This window comes from Mixophyes fleayi, chromosome 7 (genome assembly GCF_038048845.1).
Source record: "Mixophyes fleayi isolate aMixFle1 chromosome 7, aMixFle1.hap1, whole genome shotgun sequence".
Classification (NCBI taxonomy): Eukaryota; Metazoa; Chordata; class Amphibia; order Anura; family Limnodynastidae; genus Mixophyes; species Mixophyes fleayi.
Genome location: NC_134408.1, coordinates 37,659,840 through 37,680,357, shown reverse-complemented (window position 1 = coordinate 37,680,357; position 20,518 = coordinate 37,659,840). Strand labels below are relative to the sequence as shown.

General features: G+C 41.1%; 1 protein-coding gene and 1 pseudogene across 1 annotated transcript in view; both read left to right on the top strand.

Moving 5' to 3' along the window:
* OTOA (otoancorin) overlaps positions 1-18,415 on the top strand; it is a 46,122-nt gene extending 27,707 nt beyond the window's left edge. Inside the window, exons 14-21 of the mRNA XM_075179687.1 lie at positions 71-200; positions 3,817-4,004; positions 6,909-7,064; positions 8,355-8,497; positions 10,012-10,148; positions 10,367-10,464; positions 17,079-17,277; positions 17,943-18,415. Coding sequence (XP_075035788.1) covers positions 71-200; positions 3,817-4,004; positions 6,909-7,064; positions 8,355-8,497; positions 10,012-10,148; positions 10,367-10,464; positions 17,079-17,277; positions 17,943-18,064 — 1,173 coding nt within the window. The 3' untranslated portion in view covers positions 18,065-18,415. The remainder of the gene's footprint in view (positions 1-70; positions 201-3,816; positions 4,005-6,908; positions 7,065-8,354; positions 8,498-10,011; positions 10,149-10,366; positions 10,465-17,078; positions 17,278-17,942) is intronic.
* Positions 14,098-14,682, top strand: LOC142098019 (DCN1-like protein 5 pseudogene; annotated as a pseudogene).
* Positions 18,416-20,518: the final 2,103 nt, after the last annotated feature.

Sequence of the window (20,518 nt, the reverse complement as noted above, 5' to 3'; positions counted from 1 at the left end):
ATATTATATTCTACACCTGCTCTCGTCTCCTTTACTCCTTTATACTCCTAACCCGGAATCCTGTATTAAGTTCCAGAATCTAGTATCGGAGATGTTATCGGAAGCAGTAGGAATTCCTCACAGTGATGAGATGCTATCGGCCCTATTTGATGAAATTCAGTTACATAGTACTGACAGTGCAATGCCCGAGCAGTCAGCAGGTAAACGTTGTCATCCTTCCTCTTAGTTTTAATTTGTAAATATAATAATGGCCATTTCCTTTCTTCTCTCCAGTATTCAAAAGCCTCATTGTCTGCGTGGGATCAAACAAATGTCTTTTCAGATATTAAATAACCTGAGCTATTCAGATCTGAAAAGAGAAATTGTGTCCTGAGGTCTAGCTGATGGATCTAAATCAACATTGTTTTCTACAGAGAAAATATATTGTGTATTTTTATCATTTAACTTTTTTTTTTTACTGTGTACGCAATATTAAATTATATTTATAGTAAACAAATGCTCACTTCACAAAGTGTTTCCGATTGATTTAACCTTGAAAAGGTAAACAGATTTTTCATTCACTCACCTTAGACAAATCTTGCATAATTTGATAATATATTTTCCAACAACAAAGCAATTCTAACAACGATTGATCACAGGGACACACAAAGGTGGCGTATAGAAATGTTATAGTGAACTCAAGTGATGCATATTATAAATGCTTTAACATATCATGTTGGAGATACGAACCTGGATTTAGAATGCTCATTGGTGTAACAGGCTTGTTGTATATCAAATCATTTATCAAGCCCAGTTTAATTCTGCCAGAAAGTCAGCGCTAGGTTCGGGAACAGAGAAATATTCTCAGTATGAAATGCGTTAGCTGATGTCTCTGTTAAGGTAGAAGGAAAAACCTGGAGTAATACAGAGCACATTTACACAATTGACACACTTTAGCGACACAGTCAGTCCCTAGTTTGTATTGCTGACTTTAAGGGGCATATTCAGGTAAGACGACAGATTGTGGCTACGCGTGTCTGTGCACATAAAGTATCAATACAGTACCGAAACATCGCGGATTTCCCTTTGCAGCCCTATGGGGTGCGAAGGGAAATTCATGATGTTGCGCTACCGGGAGGTGTGCAGCTGCGCATAACCAATAGTTGCCTACTCTCCCGAATTTCTGGGAGTCCTCTCGGACTCTCGGAAGAGCAGAGCTACCTCCCGCATTCTACCAACTTTGTTAGGGAAGTGGGTGGGAGTGGGGCTTACCGTAGCGATTCACAGGGTCCTGGGGGCGTGGCCATGCGTAATCTTGTCCCCCCCACCCCCTCCGATGCAGTAGGCTGAAAATGGTAATGGGCAGCTGAGGGAGCGGGGTCTAATGACATGACCCATGTGGCCACGCCCCCAGGGATCCCGGAGGAGATGTCAAAAGTTGGCAATAATAAAACCATTTTAATAGAATATAGTGTAAAAATTCTATAGTCGTTCCTTCAAAAAAAGTATTTAAGAACATTTGCAGATTCTTTTCCTTTATAGAATAGTCCCCAATGTTTTTCATTGGAACTCATTTTGTTCAAGTGTTTAACATTAAAAACCAATCAAAACACATATAAGTATCAAACCTCCCAACTGTTCCGATTTCAGCAGGACTGTCCCAATTTGAGGGGACTGTCCTGCCGTTGCATGGTTGGCACATTTGTCCCAACTCACTGACAGATGTGCCCCTGCTCGCCATGGTGAGCCGGTGCTGCATGCTACAGAGGCAATTCAAAGGTGGTTTTAGGAGGTATTTTTGGGGCGGTCTAGAAGTGGCTGGCATGTCCCCAGTGGTGTGGCCACAGACCCCAACTTGATGCTATCACACCCCCATTTTGGATGGGTGACCATGTATGAGTTGAGAGGTTGAGGCTGGGAGGTATGATGTATGTACCTTTAAATCGCTCTGTGTTACTCCAGGGGGTATATTTACTAAACTGCAGGTTTGAAAAAGTGGAGATGTTGCCTATAGCAACCAATCAGATTCTATCTATCATTTTGTAGAATGTACTAAATAAATGATAACTAGAATCTGATTGGTTGCTATAGGCAACATCTCCACTTTTTCAAACCTGCAGTTTTGTAAATATACCCCCAGATACTTTTTATTAAATATAGATTATACACATCACTATGAATAGGCTCTATTTTGTTTATATGCTTCAATTACTTTTGTCTGCACACTCTGGGCCCTAAATTACATAAACACATTGTCACGGAATTGCAGAGATGGCCGCTAACCGGTATTGGCGCAACTGAACAGGGAGGCGCAGAGTCTAACATACCCCCGGTATTCACCAGGAACCCCCGCAGGGGGGTTTGGGCTTAGCTGCAGAGGTTATGCAGGTCGCGGTTCTCCAAGACAGTCACCGGTGTAGCGACAGTAGTTGACAGGCTTAGTCAGGCAATCCAGGTCAGAGCCAACCGAGGGGCGCAGTACACAGGGTGGATCCAGAGAGAAGTCAGGTCAAGCCAAATAGTCAAACCAGCCGGGCAGCAAGGTACCAAAACTAAACACAGGAGAATAGTCACAGGAAGCCGCGTCAGAACCGAAGAACACTGGATCAGAAGTTCAGGAAACGCTGGAGCAGGAGTGAACCAATACTCTGGCACTAGACATGTGTCAGAGGCTGCTTTATATACCATAAGGTGCATCCTGATTGGGTTAGGGAGATTTTGGTGGTCAGACATGCTGACTGCCGACAGGTGAGTGGAAATAGCGTCCCGCTACTAGGCAACAGGACGCGGCTGCCGAGAAGGTGCAGGCGTCTGTCTCCTGCACCAAGTGTCAGTGCGGAGACGGCGCCTGACACACATTCTCTATACATATTTCCATGTCTAAGGTGAGAGGCTAAAGTATTGCTCTGCTGTCTACAAACCATGGGTAAGAAGTGTATGTCTTAGTGAGGTAAAACAGTTTGTTGTAGCGGCTATGAAGATAATTTTATGCTAGCCCCTTTTAAAACTATGGAAGAATTTATCCATCAGGGAAGTAGTATTAATGTATACAGAATTAGAGAACAGACCAGTGCTGTTTTTTGCCTTAATTACATATTAAAGGGGCTCAATACCCCAACCGAATCACATTATTTAATGCAACATGACCAGGATGCTTGGCAGTAATGGGATGTACGTTACAAGAGGACATATTTAAATGAAGAACCAGCACACCTTCACAAATTCAGAAAGTGTCTGTTTAATGCAACATTAAGGGGTATATTTACTAAAGCTGCGGGTTTGAAAAAGTGGAGATGTTGCCTATAGCAACCAATCAGATTCTAACTGTCATTTTGTAGAAAGTACTACATAAATAATAACTAGAATCTGATTGGTTTCTATAGGCAACATCTCCACTTTTTGAAACCCGCAGTTTAATAAATATACCCCCACGTGTTCCGATAAATGGGATTAACCACTGGAACTTTCTGAACTTGTGATGTACTGGTTTTTTATTTAATTACATTACCTGGACTAATAGCTGGACCAGGCACCCATGCAAAAAGACCTAAGGTGTGAGGGCTAATTATAGTTTGTATGGCTAAAGAGGACATCACATGAGCCAATCAAGTATTTAAGCCAGTTACTCCCCCCTGCTGCTAAGCTTCCCAGATGTTTGTGTTACATAATGTGATTCATGCGTGGGTATCCATTGTGATAAGCATTAATGAGAGGTTAGTACAATTGTTCAAAAATTAATTTGTTTCCTAAGTGAAAAAAACATTTACTATGTATATACTGTCAATAACTGAATAAATTAGTCTTTCCAGTGAGATCATACATGTTCATGTTTCACAGGGTGTATAGACACCACAGCTCCATCTGCTGGTTCTATGATGATATTGGGTGAAGCCAATTCCTTCTGGTCTTCCAAAGAATTGCAGTGTATGACCACGGACAGCTTTACCAAATGTGTTCACATACTCAGTCGTCTGAGAAGCTTCAATCAGTCTCAGCTTGTAGTATTGAAGGACAAAGCAACAATGGTACAGTAAATGTTTTCTCAATTGTATACTGACAGCCCAATTCTATGTCTCAGTAGTAGTGATTTGTAGTACATACGTGGAATCTCTCATTCTGCAAACCATCTTACAAAGAGGAAGATAGGACATTTTACTTCTGCTCGACGTCATAAACCACCATTTCACTACAGTCACAGTTATTAGAGCTGCTAAGCAATTTCAAGAGGAAAATGTCAGGGGCTATATAGGAAAACAGGTCATTTTTAAATGTAATGTACTATATATTTTAGGCATGGTACTTCAAATATTCAGATATAGAATTCAATATGAAATACTTTTACTAACCTACAAGGCCATCAACAAAGCTGCACCAACATACATCTCCTCTCTTGTCTCAAAATATCTCCCAACTTGGCAACTCCGTTCTGCACAAGATCTGCGTCTCTCATCCAACCTCATTACATCCTCCCATTCCCGGTTACAGGACTTTTTTCGGGCTGCACCCATTCTATGGAATTCTCTCCCTCGCACAATAAGACTCTCCTCTGGTCTACAAGCTTTCAAGCGTTCTCTGAAAACCCACATCTTCAGGCAAGCTTATAATATTCCTCAACCACCATCTTAACCTCACTACATTACCCTATTACCATCTGTTACACAATTTCACACAAGACAATTACCCCCTGACCAAAATTGTGTGACAGGATCATTTAGCTTATGAGTCACTTTTACTTTTGCAGTCTGGCTGGGCCGAAATGCAAAATGTAGACTTAACCTCATGTGTCAAACTCCCATTGTCCCATGGATTGTAAGCTTGCGAGCAGGGTCTTCTCACCTCTTTGTCTGTTTTACCCAGTTTGTTTATTAGTTTACTGTGTTTGTCCCCAATTGTAAAGCGCTACGGAATATGTTGGTGCTATATAAATTAATGATGATGGTGATGATGATGATGAAATATTAGTAAAACACCCTACCCCTTTGTCCCAATCATTCTGGGTACTAGATCTCAAACCTCTATATAGGTAATATGAATTATCTATCCAATGAAAGGATCAGATTGAGGACAATCTAGGGAGCCAGTCATGAATGTGATACATTTTTAGTTTCCCACCACTCTTTTCTTCTTATTTGTGCTATTGTGACGAAAAAAAGGACATTTATTATTATCTATTTATTTATTATTGTTTATTGAGCGCCACAAAATTATGCAGTGTTTTTCCCGAGACTTTTGGATCAATCACATCAGTCCCTGACCCATTGGAGCTTACAATCTAAATTCCCTACACACACTAGGGTCTATTTTTATCAGAAGCCAGTTAACCTGGCAGCATGTCTTTGGACTGTGGGAGGAAACCAGTGCACTTATAGGAAACCCACCAAAACACAGGGAGAACATACAGACGCCACACATTATTGCCCTAGTTGATATCATAATCAAACCCACTTCACGAAATAGAGAGGATGACATACTCTGTCTGGCTCTACCAGAAATTCTGGAGTCTCCTGGACATTCCGGGAGAATAGGCATGTATATCTTAGGTAAATGACATACATTTGTGCACAATACAACCAGGGCTGCCAAGAGGAATTCAGGGCCCCGGTACAACAAATTCGCGGGGCCCCCCTCATAGTCGAGTAACTTAAAAAAAATTGCAAAACCCGCTTCCCCCCCTCCCCCTCTCGGCGGCCCTGGGAGCAAGTATTAAGGAGCCTTGGTCACAGCACCTATAGTATGTTGTTGTTTTTTTTATGTAGAATCATGTTTTCTTTTTTTATATATTTTTTATGTATGGTGATATGCATTAAAATATGTTTTTATTTTAAGAACCAATCCCTTATCTTTATTAGGGAAAGTGATTGTTAGCTAATCAATATTTATAGCTATTTCTTACAACGCTGTTCTTTTGTGTGTTTGAATTTTTATATGTCTGGTGTTTTATAGAGTATACTGAAAGGTAGACATCTATGTTAAAAGATAAAACAAGACCATTGAAAACATGCTTTTAGCATAGCTATGTGTGTATTTCAGATTACTAAGTCCTTATTTCACATCTCATTCTGAAGGCAATACTCGAGAGTCACATCATGTCAACTTCATGCATAAGTGAAAATGCTTGTGCCATCCTTCAGGGGGCTTTTTTACTCTCTGCCTCTCTCCCCCTTCTTTATAGCACTGTCCCTTTCTGCTTTCCTCCCCTTGTCTCTCTGTTTCTTTACTTACCTTTTGTTAGCTTCTTTCTTTTCTTTTCTTCTGTCTTCTCTTCATTCTACTTGCTTGGTCCTCTCTGCTCCATTCACACACTGACTGTCGGGCGTGACTTGATAACGCCACGCCCAACAGTCAGTGTGAATGGAGCAGAGAGGATAGGAGGGACGCCGGCGCCGCGATCACGTGAGTATATATTGTTCTTTTATTCTTCCAGCTCCCCCCACCAACGAACGAGACGGAAAAAAAAGAAGAAATATTGCAAGAAAATAATGTAAAAAAAAATAAAGTAAAAACTAGTAGTGAGGGCCCGGCCCGGGCCCCCTGGCATGGCCGGGCCCGGGTAAAATGTTCCCGCTCCCCCCCCCCCCCCCCCCCCTCTCGGCGGCCCTGAATACAACAATAAGCCCTATTACTGTTGTATGAGAAATACAACATTGAATAAAGTTCAGTTTGTTGTGGCTAGTAACGTCTTTCCTTATACCAAGCATACTTCATGGAATGAAAAGAATAATACACAAGAGATTTCCCACAGGAGTTTCATCTAAATGCATCATGGGATTGTACTAGACAATTGTTTTACTACACCACAAATGTACATTTATTTCAAATTATTTCATAAAATTATTTGTACTGTGTAAAAGAATTATTATTATTTAAAAACTGATTCAATATTAATGAATGTTGTCTATTTCTGGCATACTGAAACCTTACTCTAAAAGGTTTGGGGGCCACTCTCAGACTGGAAAAGTTATCATGTGACGTCACTGGGACGTATCGCCACCGCTCTAAGTGTCAGTGAGCTGGACCAGCTGGACCTGTCTTCTATAGATATGGTGGCCGCACTAACCCAGCAGACAGAGTGGACTGTTCTTCAGGTAAGTCTTTTGCCATATGTTTTATATACTTATTGCTGTGTACAATAAAAATAGAAAACTATATATGATTTATTTTTGGTGTAAGAAGCAACAGTACAGCTAAAACACACATCCTAGTTAATAAAGGACTCATAACTGGAATCTAAATTATCACAAATCCACATATACAAAGGGAGATGGCTATTTTCTTTGTTCAGGGTTGCTGTACTATTTTATAGGTATGGCTATGGATGAAGTATTTACATAACTACAAGGGGTGCAGGGAATGGGACCATTAACAGGTCTAACACCCCTTTGGGGCTGTCAGTATGTGCAGCTTTATAATTTGTACCATTACACAAGGACTCTGAGAGTTTGGTTAACTTGTGGGGACTCTCATTGTTTAGCGTTAGGACCACCCTATTAGCAGAAGCGCCTTGACGGGGCGGGTGGCTTACCATACATTTGCAAATGTGTGTAACTGAGAATTCTGCATTTGTAAGTACAAGTAGAAAGGCAGCTCTTTTACTGGCTCACAGCAGTGTCGCTGAGGGATTTTTCTCTGTATGTTTTTCCTTTCTGGGTAACCCCGCCCTTTCAAGCACCTGCTGTGAACCTATAAATTGATATTATTAATTACAACCATTAAGGGGGAACCATTATTAATTTAGAGGGGAATAGTTTTGTCGTGTATTCAGACCCATGTGACTCAAAATTGGGATTGTAAGCACCTCTCTCCCTGAATGCTAACACTCTTAAGTGCCCCTGCCCTCAAAGCCTCAATCCAGCTCTGCCAAACTGGTAACTAGTGTAGCAAATGTATGTGATTTATACCTCATTGACAACTGTCTACACATCCTAAGTAGCCCTATGATGTTGTACCTGTAGAGGGTACTACAGCTGCCATGATTTGTGACAGCCACAGAAAACCTACTTTTTCACCTGTGTGAACATTTTATACTAGTGGTCTATACTCATAATGTGATCTGATGTTCCTCTGCCACACGTGAGGTTTCTGAACGTGATCATGTTATCCACCAGGTGCTATAGTGAATGTTCTTAGGTGGCAGAAACCAAGAAGAGCTGGATGGAGTCTGTGTTGACTCTCACCGCCCCATTCTACTACTCTTCTCTCAATCACCTGGATCAGGTGCATGAGAGCCTAGTGGCTGTTCTATTAGTGGCATGTTAGTGGAATTAGCCAATTATAGGTCTCTAAGGAAATCTTTCTGGATTTCTTACGAAAAAAAATCGTACATCATAATGGTACAGTTGTAACAATATTATCAATTCGTACTCTAAACTTTACAGGCAAAGTCCATACTTCATGGGTTTCTGAATGATTCTGCAAGGTCAATAAAAGACTTGAAGAGCTTTCAGTTGGCTGGACTGGGAGCCTGTATATGTGCCGCTGATCCTGCGCAGGTAGATCAGATCAACACATTGGAGTTCCGGTAGGTCTCCCTGAAATATAGATGGATAACTGAAATCACATCTTTGCCAATACTAGCATCGTCTGTCCATGCATAAGTCACCTCCATATAGTCCAGTGGTTCCCATCCTTTATGGGGTGCTGTGAGCTGCCGAGAGGCACATGATCCATCTATTCATGACACACAAATCTTAAATTATTGTAATACCACGTTAATTAACAATATGATTTAATTATATATATATATATATATATATATATATATATATATATATATATATAATGTGTATATATATATATATATTGGTGTATGTATTTATACACACACCAATCTGAATTACAGGGTTGGTGTTTCATTTCATTCATATTTTTGTTGAGTGGTGCCTTGCAGGGTGATTTACCTAGTCTAAAGCTAGGTACATACTGGAGAATTTTTCGATCAATCTGTTATCTACAACGATTGTTCCTACGACTGAAGGGCCGACCTGTCGTGTGATCCATGCATGCACATTACATAGAATTTACCTTCAGATCTGTGCTCTTCTTCGGTCCTCTAGTCATTAAGAGATAGACAGCACAATAGTCACTTATTCATTCATTCATTCCTGCCACACTGATTAAAACCGCCTTGTTATAGCTATCCACATGTTGTTAGCTTCTGTGACTCCGAAACAAAATATTCAGTCTCAGAACGAAAGAACAAACTATTCCATATTCAGCACTCTCTACATTTAGTCACCAGGACATGTTCATTGCCGGCATCGGCTGAAAAGAGATTGTGATAGTGAGTGCATATACACTACATGATCGAAAGGTGATTGGAACGAGATTATTAAACAGTACGACCAACCAAATGAAACAACAATCGGCACTTTGAAACGATTGTCAGTCATTGTGTGATTATACACACTAACGCGATATGTGACCGAGTGGTCGTCTATTGGGTGATTGGCCCAATAATCGGCTGAAAAACCTCCAGTGTGTACCTAGTCTTTGTCAATCATAGCATAGACCCTATACCAAAATCTTTTAACTTTTGGTGACCCCACAATGCAGTATAGACTACAAGTCTCCCACTTATTCGCATTCCCATTAACAAAGGGATGAAGCTGAAAACCTGGTGATTCTCAAGAGAACCATGTTTTCATTGGATGAACACCTTGTACCCTCCCAGAACATTGCTGAAGGTGATCGGCAGTGAGCCTGGTGTTATATGCTTGCTGGGCGCCTTTTAAATAGAGCCAATGTCTGGGGTCCCCAGGGAAGTAAACCCCCCAAATTAATATTAGTGGGGAGGGAGGTGATTTAGTACAGGGGTTAATCACAGTGATACATCTCTTGAATACTAATGTGGTCAATCAATTCAGGAACTAGTGATACTGCTGGCTAACACAGGGATAAGATAAGCTGCATTCACATGACTATTGGTTTAGCAACACAAAATGGCTGCCTCCATTGTATGGAGGTATCACTATGCCACAGTGATGTTAGTGAATTCAGAAAACTGTTGTCTGATATTTTACCTTTCTTTCTCAGCACCATTATTTCAAGAGTTGGATCCTTTCCTTGCCAGCTGAACGTTTTGCAAGCTTTTAAGAAAAAGACAGAGATGATTTATGGAAAGCCTGAAAAGTGGAACCATTTTGTTTTGAATGATGTTGGCTACATTGCAGGTAGATGCGGTCACACTCCCCTAGCTACTGTTGCTGCTTTTTCCTGGAAATAAAAGGATTTATAAATGTAATACCGAGAGCACTTAGAGTGATCACAGAGCGGTATATGGTTCTAACTATACTTAATTTTTCCCAGTCAGAGCTGAACAGGAAATATGTAGATGCAGGTTTTGCTGGTGATTACAAATAGTCTTGTTGTATGCTTCTCTCTTTTTAAGCTGGATTCAGTAAAGAAGATTTCAAGGCACTTGATCCAAGACTAATGCCTTATATCCAACCTGCAGTTATTAAACAGATATCAGAGCATACATTTAAGGTAACAATTTGAAAGTAATTTTTTCCATGAAGTTTTATATGTTTTTTATATTTATAACCTATAAATGTCCACCATACTGCATGGTTTACCAGTGTGGAGAAGATGAGATTACACTGCTGGAGAATTGGAGCTGTTCTAGTCAAACTTAGAAAGGAGGTGTGTGCTACACGCAGGACTGCCACCAGAAATTGAGGGGCCCAGTACAATGTAAGAGGCAAGCCCCCCTCCTTCCTTCTCTCACCCTACCCTCATTTTTAAATCATTCTGTACCTAAAAATCGCCCTCCCCCATCATTCTCTACAGTGATCCCCTGCATCCGTGGTTCCATCGAACCCCTGAAGTAATTTATCTACCTCTCTTTGTCGTCTTGCTAGCTGTGGGGCCCTGACATCTTGGGAATGGAGGCAGACATGCTGCCACAAGGGGGCTCGCTGCCGCATCCTAAATTACATAGAAATGCCAACCGCTACATCCCTTAATTCACTGTGGAGGCCCCCTCCCCTAATACATTTGCTTGGGCACAGGGATGGTGGGGCCCCGTTCTGCTGTTTAGCGCCATACTGCACATCATACTGCTGTATTCCCTGTATCCCCCTGGCTACACGCAGTACTGGATTGACCAATCAGGTGCTGCATTCAATTCTTTTCAATCCATATAAAATGTACCCGTTATTCAGAGCTAAAACCACTGCTTAAATAACTACATGGTTCAGTGGCTTTTTTCAGATAATGTTGGTGGAAGGGATCCCTGCAGAACTGCTTAACACGGGGGTCAGTTCCCAAAATGTATGTACTGTACATCCACAGTGTGGGCCCCATTTGTGAATCGTACAACACTGGGATTTGTACTATTATTTGATATAAGTCACAGCAGTGAAAAGTCCAGTCCAGGGTTGTTGACATATTGTCACCTCTTGTAGAGATCGAAGTGACAGTTGAAGCTCAATTCTGAGATTATTATGAGGTAAAGGTGACATATATTGAGGCAATGTTTCAGGGGGGCACATTTCCTTTTATGAAGCTATTGCCTGAAAGGCGAAAAGTGGCTCCAAATGTGATCAGCTTTAACTGAATTATTGCAAATGTCTTTTCCTCATTTATATGAAAAAAAGTGACGGATCTCCAAAAATATCCTAAATTTGGCTATTTTTGATTTCTAGAATGTCTTTTTTTTTCGTTTTTATGCTGTTAATTTCATTAAAACATGATATTAGGTGCCCTCATAAAACACGGTCAAGGGGATATATTTATCAAGCGGCGTTTATGACAAAGTGCTGATTCTCAGCGGTTTGTAGTCATGTTTTAAAACAGCAATTGTATTAAAGACAAGACCTGATGGGCTTTGTTTGTAACAAACTGCAGTTTTAAAAAATGACTAGAATCGGCAGTTTATCGGAGCCGTATACCCCAGGGATGTTTTTTTTAGACTGATTAGATCTTTCCTTTTTGATAACCTAAAGCCCATTTTTTTGTAGAACTACAAGCACCAGAATACCCATGGCAGCCAGGTCATGCTGGTACTTGGAGAACAACAAGTGTAACATCCCTGACACCCATGCCTTGCTGCGACCTGTAGTTCCACAAAAAAGTTAAATAATCCACAACACCCACGTAAAAAGCACAACATTTTGATAATAATAATAAAACCCCAATAAATACAAAAAACACCCTCTTTAGTACCACTTATATTTATTACAAATAATAAATCCCCATATACTCACCAATCTGATGTTTCATCTTTTGTCAGCATCAATTCAAAATTGCTTGAAACCCATGTCCAAAATAAATTGTAATTTCAATAAAGGTCCATGAAGATGTTCTAAATTTTTTGTAGATTCAAATTGTCCATACATGAAAATATCTTCTGTTCTTCGGGTCACATAGACCCCCATTTTGTAATTCCACATGGCTTGAAGTCTTCTTTCTTTGGGTCAGAAGGACCCCTATTTTGTAATTCCAACTTGATTGCAGTCTTTTGTTCCTCGGGTCAGGAAGACCCCCAATTTGTAAATCCAGCCGTAACATGCTTGACGTCGTTTACGTTGCTTGTATTTAATACAAGCAACCCATTGCAAATGGAATTAACAGAGCCACAAGCTCTATTCATAGTCTAAGGCAGCGGTTCCCAAAGTGTGTGCCGCGGCTCCCTGGGGTGCCGCAGCGCTGTCACAGGGGTGCCACGATCGCACTCCAAAAAAAGAAGAAAAAAAAACCCAAACATACCCATCCAGTGCCTCCTCCTCCTCCTCGCTGTTCTCACTGACTGCCGGGCGTGACGTGATCACGTCCAACAGTGTCAGTGAGGAGCGGCAGCAAAGAGGACATCAGGACAGAAGACAGCGGAACATGAAGAAAGAAGGTAAGTAAAAGAAAGGAGAGTGAAGGGGGACAGAAAGATGCTGAGGGGGGGGACAGAGAGAGATGCTGAAGGGGGGGGTGGGGGGCAGAGAGAGACGCTGAAGGGGGGTGGGGGGCAGAGAGAGACGCTGAAGAAGGGGGACAGAGAGAGACGCTTAAGGAGGGGGGGGCAGAGAGATGCTGCAAGGGGGGGACAGAGAGATGCTGAAGGAGGGGGACAGAGAGAGATGCTGAAGAAGGGGGACAGAGAGAGATGCTGAAGAAGGGGGACAGAGAGAGATACTGAAAAAGGGGGACAGAGAGAGATGCTGCAGGGGGGGGCAGAGAGAGACGCTGAAGGGGGCAGGGGGCAGAGAGATGCTGAAGGAGGGGGACAGAGAGATGCTGAAGGAGGGGGTCAGAGAGAGATGCTGAAGGAGGGGGACAGAGAGAGACGGTGAAGGAGGGGGACAGAGAGCAACACTCAAGGAGGGGGACAGAGAGACACTGAAGGAGGGGGACAGAGAGCGACGCTCAAGGAGAGAGACAGAGAGACACTGAAGGAGGGGGACAGAGAGCGACGCTCAATGAGGGGGACAGAGAGATGCTGAAGGAGGGGGACAGAGAGAGATGCTGAAGGGGGGGACAGAGAGAGACGCTGAAGGAGAGGGAGAAAGAGAGACGCTGAAGGAGGGGGACAGAGAGAGACGCTGAAGGGGGGACAGAGAGAGATGCTGAATGGGGTGAGAGAGATGCTGAAGGGGGGGACAGAGAGAGATGCTGAAGGAGGGGGACAGAGAGATGCTGAAGGAGGGGGGCAGAGAGACGCTGAAGGAGGGGGACAGAGAGAGAAGCTGAAGGGGGGGGCAGAGAGACGCTAAAGAAGGGGGACAGAGAGAGACGCTGAAGAAGGGGGACAGTGAGAGACACTGAAGGGGGGGACAGAGAGATGCTGAAGGGGAGGGACAGAGAGAGACGCTGAAGGAGGGACATAGTGAGAACTGATGAAGAGGGAGACACAGGTTGAGAGATGGCGAAGAGGGGCAGTGATATGATGAAGGGGCACAATGTGATGGTGAAGGGGTCTAAATACATCTTACGTCATTTTGATTGGGGGTGCCTTGGAAAAATTATGGTGACCCTAAGGGTGCCCCAAACTGAGAAAGTTTGGGAACCACTGGTCTATGGGGTTTCCCATGACAGCGTGGGAATTCCCCTTAGACTATAAATCTTCATGGACCTATTTTATTTGATGAAGTGGACCTAAAGAAATGTAGAAGAGCATCACATAGAATAATGAGCAAGAAATGCCTGGCTTGGCTTCATGAGCACGCAGGTCCAGATGAAATTATTGGGCCCAGAAGTATTGGAAAATTTTGTGAAGAAATTGGCGTTGAATCAAATGACATAATTATGTTGATTCTGGCCTGGAAACAAGAGGCTACAAACAAATGATTTTTCACAAAGGAGGAATGGGTAAATGGAATGACCTCATTACAATGTGACTGCAGAGAGAAATTGCATGTAAATTTGATTATCTACTCGCTCAACTGAATGATGACACCACCTTTAAGAGTATTTACCAATATGCTTTTGATTTTGTAAGGGACAAAGCCCGGCAAGTTATAGATATCCATGTAGGCACTTCTAAGAAGCAGGTGGCCCTTATTTTCTTAGTTTTTTCAGTTTCTGGACCAATGGGAATACTACTATATGAGAAGAGACTAGTGGAATATGGTGTTAGAACTTAGCCGGCCTTTCCATGATGATCTTACCAACTATGACGAAAATGACTCCTGGCCCCTTGTCCTTGATGAATTTGTGGGGTGGACTAAAGTCTGTGAAGCTATATACAAAAATATGTTCTGGAAAAAAGCATGAGCTTTCAGATGCCCAAACCTGAAGTCTTTGATGAACACTTTAATTTTTGCTGAAGATGTCTTCTTATGACTGACCGCTGACAAATGTCTAATAACATTTACACTTATTTTCAATACAAATGAAGATTTGCATCGCTACTTACTGGGTATGGCAATCTTTTTCAGGTTATTAACCATTAAATCACGGGATGAGTTTTGGCTTCCACTCCCCCTAGTTATTTTGAAGCACCGGAAATAACTTTTTGTGTTTGCAGTGATGAGTTTTTTGGATGAAAAGAACATTTTTGATTGGCTGACAGGTCTAGATCCTCAAACACAAACAAAAAGTATGGTTTGTTTTTGTGGTAAACATTATGTTCCTTTTTTCTTTTTTTTTGTTGGGCTCACTAGCCTGTGTGACATGCATTTTTAGGTTATTTTCCCAACATGTTGTTTATTAAATGTAGGTAGAATTTTTTAATCAGAATATCTTATAAATGCTATGGAGAGTCAGTATCAACAATTGGACACAGAATTTTCTTAAAAGCTCTCTTGTGTGTATAAATCTATAGACCAGTGTAGAGTTGGTATCTTGTGTTTTTTCACAGTAGCAATGCAGAGGTCCATTGTCTGGTGAGGAAGTGACATTTGACTTGGTAAGATGGTCAAACACTGCAATTTCACATGTTGAGTTTCTGAATATTCCTAACATTCCTAAAATTTACTCTCTATTTATAGGGAACTGCTATGGGTTCCTCTGTGGCACCAAGATATGTCAACAACTTGAGTACTCTTAGGGGGGTATTTAATTGACGGCGGGATCGCCGCAAAGCCCGCGCTCGAAAAATATTACCGTTAATACGGTAATATTGCGCATAAATACCGTGTTGAATACCCCCCTAAGAGTACTCAAGTTGTTGACATATCTTGGTGCCACAGAGGAACACATAGCAGTTCCCTATAAATAGAGAGGAAAAACGTCCAAAACTTGAGGTTATTCTTGGTGAGTAAACATTCAAAGGAACACATAAGGAATTCAGTTACATCATTGGTCAGTTAATGAATGTGCAAAAGTTTGTTTCTGCCAGGCAAAACACTTCTACAGAGAGGATAGAGGAATAGAGCAGTGAGGGTCAACCACTGATAAAGAGGCTACTTACATCAAAGGTGCACATAAAGGAGATCTAGTAAACATAGCATTTACTTTACAGAAACAAACAGTGATGTCTTTAAGATAGTGTGGTAATTTTGTCACAATGGGCTGAAGATATGAGTCAATGTAAATTATTAATATTTATAAAATAGACCCAACATCCAAAAACAGTGGGCAGCCTGGAGGAGAGTGGAGATTCTTGTGCAGTACTGGCAACAAATCTATATAAAATTCATTGGTCTATTTGTTTGTCTGGTTATGCATTCGGACACATCCGGACCGATTGGGAAGAAACCAACGCAAGGTGGTCCAGTTGGATCCTGGCCAGGGCGGTTAGGGTCCCAGTTGGACCTTCTTTTGTTGTATGCTGGGCAAACCTTTGACCCAAGAAGCCTATTCTAGTACTCTAGAACATATTGTGTTCCTAGGAAAGGGGACTGCTATAGGCGGACCTCAGGAAGCATTTCTAGGGCATTGTATTATTTCTGTTGCTCTTGCCATAACAATATGCAGCTTTCATAGTGATTATTAACTGTAATGTGTCAGGACTATATATAACATGTAGAAAAAAGCATATGAGAGCTGCAAGATAGTTGTTGTGCTCAGGAACTGCACTTTCATAAAACACCTACTGTTTTAAAGTGAAATAATGAAATAATGGGCAGCACGGTTGCTCAGTGGTTAGCACTTCTGCCTCACAGCACTGGGGTCATGAGTTCAATTCACGACCATGGCCTTATCTGTGTGGAGTTTGTATGTTCTCTCCGTGTTTGCGTGGGTTTCCTCTGGGTGATCTGGTTTCCTCCCACACTCCAAAAAAAAACATACTGGTAGGTTAATTGGCTGCTATCAAAATTGACCCTAGTCTCTGTGTGTGTGTGTGTGTGTGTGTGTGTGTGTGTGTGTGTATGTTATGGAATTTAGACTGTAAGCCCCAATGGAACAGGGACTGAAGTGAATGAGTTTTCTGTACAGCGCTGCGGAATCAGTGTCACTATATAAATAAATGGTGATGATGATGATGATGATGAAATAACAATATAACAATAAATGAAAACCACACATAGTGGTCAGCTGTGCAGTTTTGGGGGTGTATGTAATCTGAGCCATCTCTTACCATTATTAAACACAATTTACTTAGCTTTACTTTAGCTGTTTCTCCCTTATAAATAACTGTCACAGTATAACATGGTAGTGAGCACTTACAATGCATAGTATTGGGGTAGAGATAAAGGAAAACTGACCACATCATTTGCTTTTCAAAGGAACTGTCACCAGAGCAGATTACACACCTTGGACCTGAAAATGGAGCTATGGTTACGGAATCCCAGCGTATGCTGCTGAACACCACACAGCTGCAGAGCCTCAGTCTGGCACTAGAGGGCATTAGGACAAACAGTAAAAAATCAGAACTGTTCACCACACAAACTACAACCATAGCTGCTCATTCACCTGTCTCGCAGTGTAAGTAGTAACTAGAGAGCCGCTCAGCTTCTGTGTGACCATCCTGTATTTACACTTGGGATATTGGAAATGATGGGCTACCATCATAGGGCTTTGTCATTTTAAGTACTGTATTAATTCCCAGTAATAGTACAGGGATATAGTGTTTTGCTGTTATATGTTATGTAGGGAGACAATGCTAGTGTGATATAGTGTATAGTGTATATAGTGTGTGATATATGTACTAGTGTGGGACAATTCCTGATTGTAATGTGTGGGTGCCGCTGATTTATAGGGAAGATGCATATTTATAGGGAAGATGCCCCATTTATAATTTAATATATAATTTTTATTTTCTTGTTGAACCTCTGGACTCCAAGACTGTCCTTATGTCAATTGACTCGTATTTTTATAATTCTTTTTTTTCATATATACATTACTGCTTACGTGGCACAAGGGACTTAAATGGGTTTCCATGTTAAAAAAGGAAACATATGAAGTAATTTTATGACGACAAATGCACATTTAAAAAAAAAAAAAAAAAAAGACCTTTGTACCTATTGCACGTTAAAAGAATTTTCCTATTAAAGCATAGTGTAAATCTTCTAACTTAATTGAGAAACTAACAAAGCAATAAAATGGGAGACCTTATAAAAGACTTGTTTTGTTTTTGTCCTTCTCTACAGGTGCCTCACTGACAGCTGGTTACTGCATTGTCTGCTTTTGTCTGCCACTTGCTCTATCCATGAACTGGTGGTCTACAGTACATTATATTCCGTCTCTAAAAGGTATATATTGTCAATCCTAAAAAAATCGAAAGTCACCTTCTGTACCCATATCCTATATATTCCCATTAAAGCATAACCAAGATGTATTGGGATGACTTAAATTTGATTGTGCTGAAATTGTTTCTGTGTCTATATTCACCCACATTGGGCGCTGACATGGGACAAAATATAGGACATTTTTTTAAAAAAAACAAACAAACAAACATATATTTATATAAAATATATGGAATTAATTTAGGAGGATCAATAATGGAAAAGGATTTGGGAGTGCTTGTAGACAGTAGACTTGGCAATAGTGCTCAATGTCAAGCAGCAGCTGCAAGGGCAAACAAAGTATTGGCATGCATAAAAAGGGGCATAGATGCAAGGGAAGATAGTGTAATTTTGCCACTGTATAAATCATTGGTAAGACCTCATCTTAAATATGCAGTACAGTTCTGGGCACCACTCTATAAAAAAGATAATTTGGAACTAGAATGGGTTCAGAGAAGGGCGACAAAATTGATAAAGGGTATGGAGTCATTAAGTTATGAGGAAAGGTTAGCCAGTTTAGGCATGTTTACTTTAGAAAAGAGGCGTCTAAGGGGAGATATGATTACTATGTACAAATACATTAGGGGTCAATACAGAGAGCTTTCATGGGAACTTTTTAACCCAAGGATCATACACAGGACACGTGGTCATCCCCTAAGGTTAGAGGAGAGGAAATTTCACAACCAGCAAAGAAAGGGGTTCTTTACAGTAAGTGCAGTCAAGATATGGAATTCATTGCCAGGGAAGGATGTGATGGCAGATTCAATAGATATGCTTAAGAAAGGGTTAGACAAATTTTTAGCGGAAAGGTGTATCCAGGGATACGACCGTTAATTAAAATGAAGGATAGTAGTGGATATAGGGTAAAAATAGGACTGCAATATTGAGTCTGGGGGGATTTTTCACAATTCATACAGATTGGCGGTTGCTTACTCTGGATTAATTTCAAATATAAGTGCAGGATCGCAGGAGATCCAAAATAGGTTGAACTTGATGGACTGGTGTCTTTTTTCAACCTCATCAACTATGTTACTATGTATTTCCAGTAATGATACATTAATAAAAGATGTAGTTTTTATTAGTATTGCGGTTTTATTTTATATAAAAAATAAGAATGTCTCAGAAAAGGAACCACTTTGATTAGTAGAATTAATAAATTATCATTGGGCTTCTGCATTTAACTTGTGTAGTTCTTGCATCTGGCAGCCTAGAGAGAATTGTGGCCAGATGCCTTCGGTTAAATAATCCTACCCTTTTGACACCTGAGCCACCAACACACTATAAAGGAGGGCGCCCTTTGTTCCCTAGGTGGCCTGTTATCATGTGAGGCTTCCATTCTACACCATTCTGTTTATGTTATTTACTTCAGTTGGTGGATGATGTGGGTATGCTTTACATGAAAAAACAGTCAGTATTTAACTTATGTGTAAAACAGAACACTCATTTGCACCCCTTGCATTTAACATGGTTTTGTCCAGGAGACTGAAATAAGGATCCTCTTCATTTAAGATCCTTAATGAATCAGGCCCCAAGTTATTGATTTGTAGGATGCTGCAGTGCACTTCTGTGTAGGATCGTGGAGAAAGCAGGACATACATAAAACAGCGACATAAAAGGTAAATAAAATAAATGCAGAAGTGAAAACAAAGGGTAGGTAGAATCCTCCCTGTGAGAGAAATTACAATCTAGTGTGAAAAGGGCAGAATAGAAGGAATCGCAGGAGCAGCAATAGCGCCGAAGAGGGATAAGGGAGGATGGTCGCTAGGCGGCCCGATGCAAGTGACATGAAGAAAAGGGGGTGCAGACAACGAAGTCCATCCTATTTTGTTACACCTGGACAAGGTGAGAGTAGTTAAAGGAGAGGGGGAAGGAAGTTTATTATACATAGTTTTTCAGTCTTGCAAGGACTCTAAGCAACCCTCTGGACCTCCAAGGATTTTAAATTAACAGAGGAAGAACTCGATGCTCTAGGGCATCAGCCCTGGGGATGGTAAATATGAATTCATAAATTCAAAAGAAAGATAAAGAAATTTTAAATTATGAACTTTTTAAAGACAAAAAACAAAAAAATCTAAAATCAAATAGAGACAAGAGGAGTGAATGTGGCTCAGACTGGAACAGCAAGGAGGGTGTACCTGTGTGAGTTGTATAGGGTGGAGTAGGGTTGGCCATAACAAAGAGATGGGTTTCAGACTAAGGAGAGTGTAATCATATGGGTTAGGCGGGACGTTTGAGAGGCAGTTTTAAGAACATGAAGGAGAATACTTTGAGATGAAATTTCAGATGTATGAAGCGGTGGTGCTGTTGAGGGATTTCTAGGTGAAGGTGAGTAATTTGAATTGGATGCTGGAACATATTGGGAGCCAGTGTAGGAATTTGCAGAGTTGTGTGGTGGATATGAAGCAGCAAAAGAGGAAGCTCCATCTTGTTGCAGGATTTGA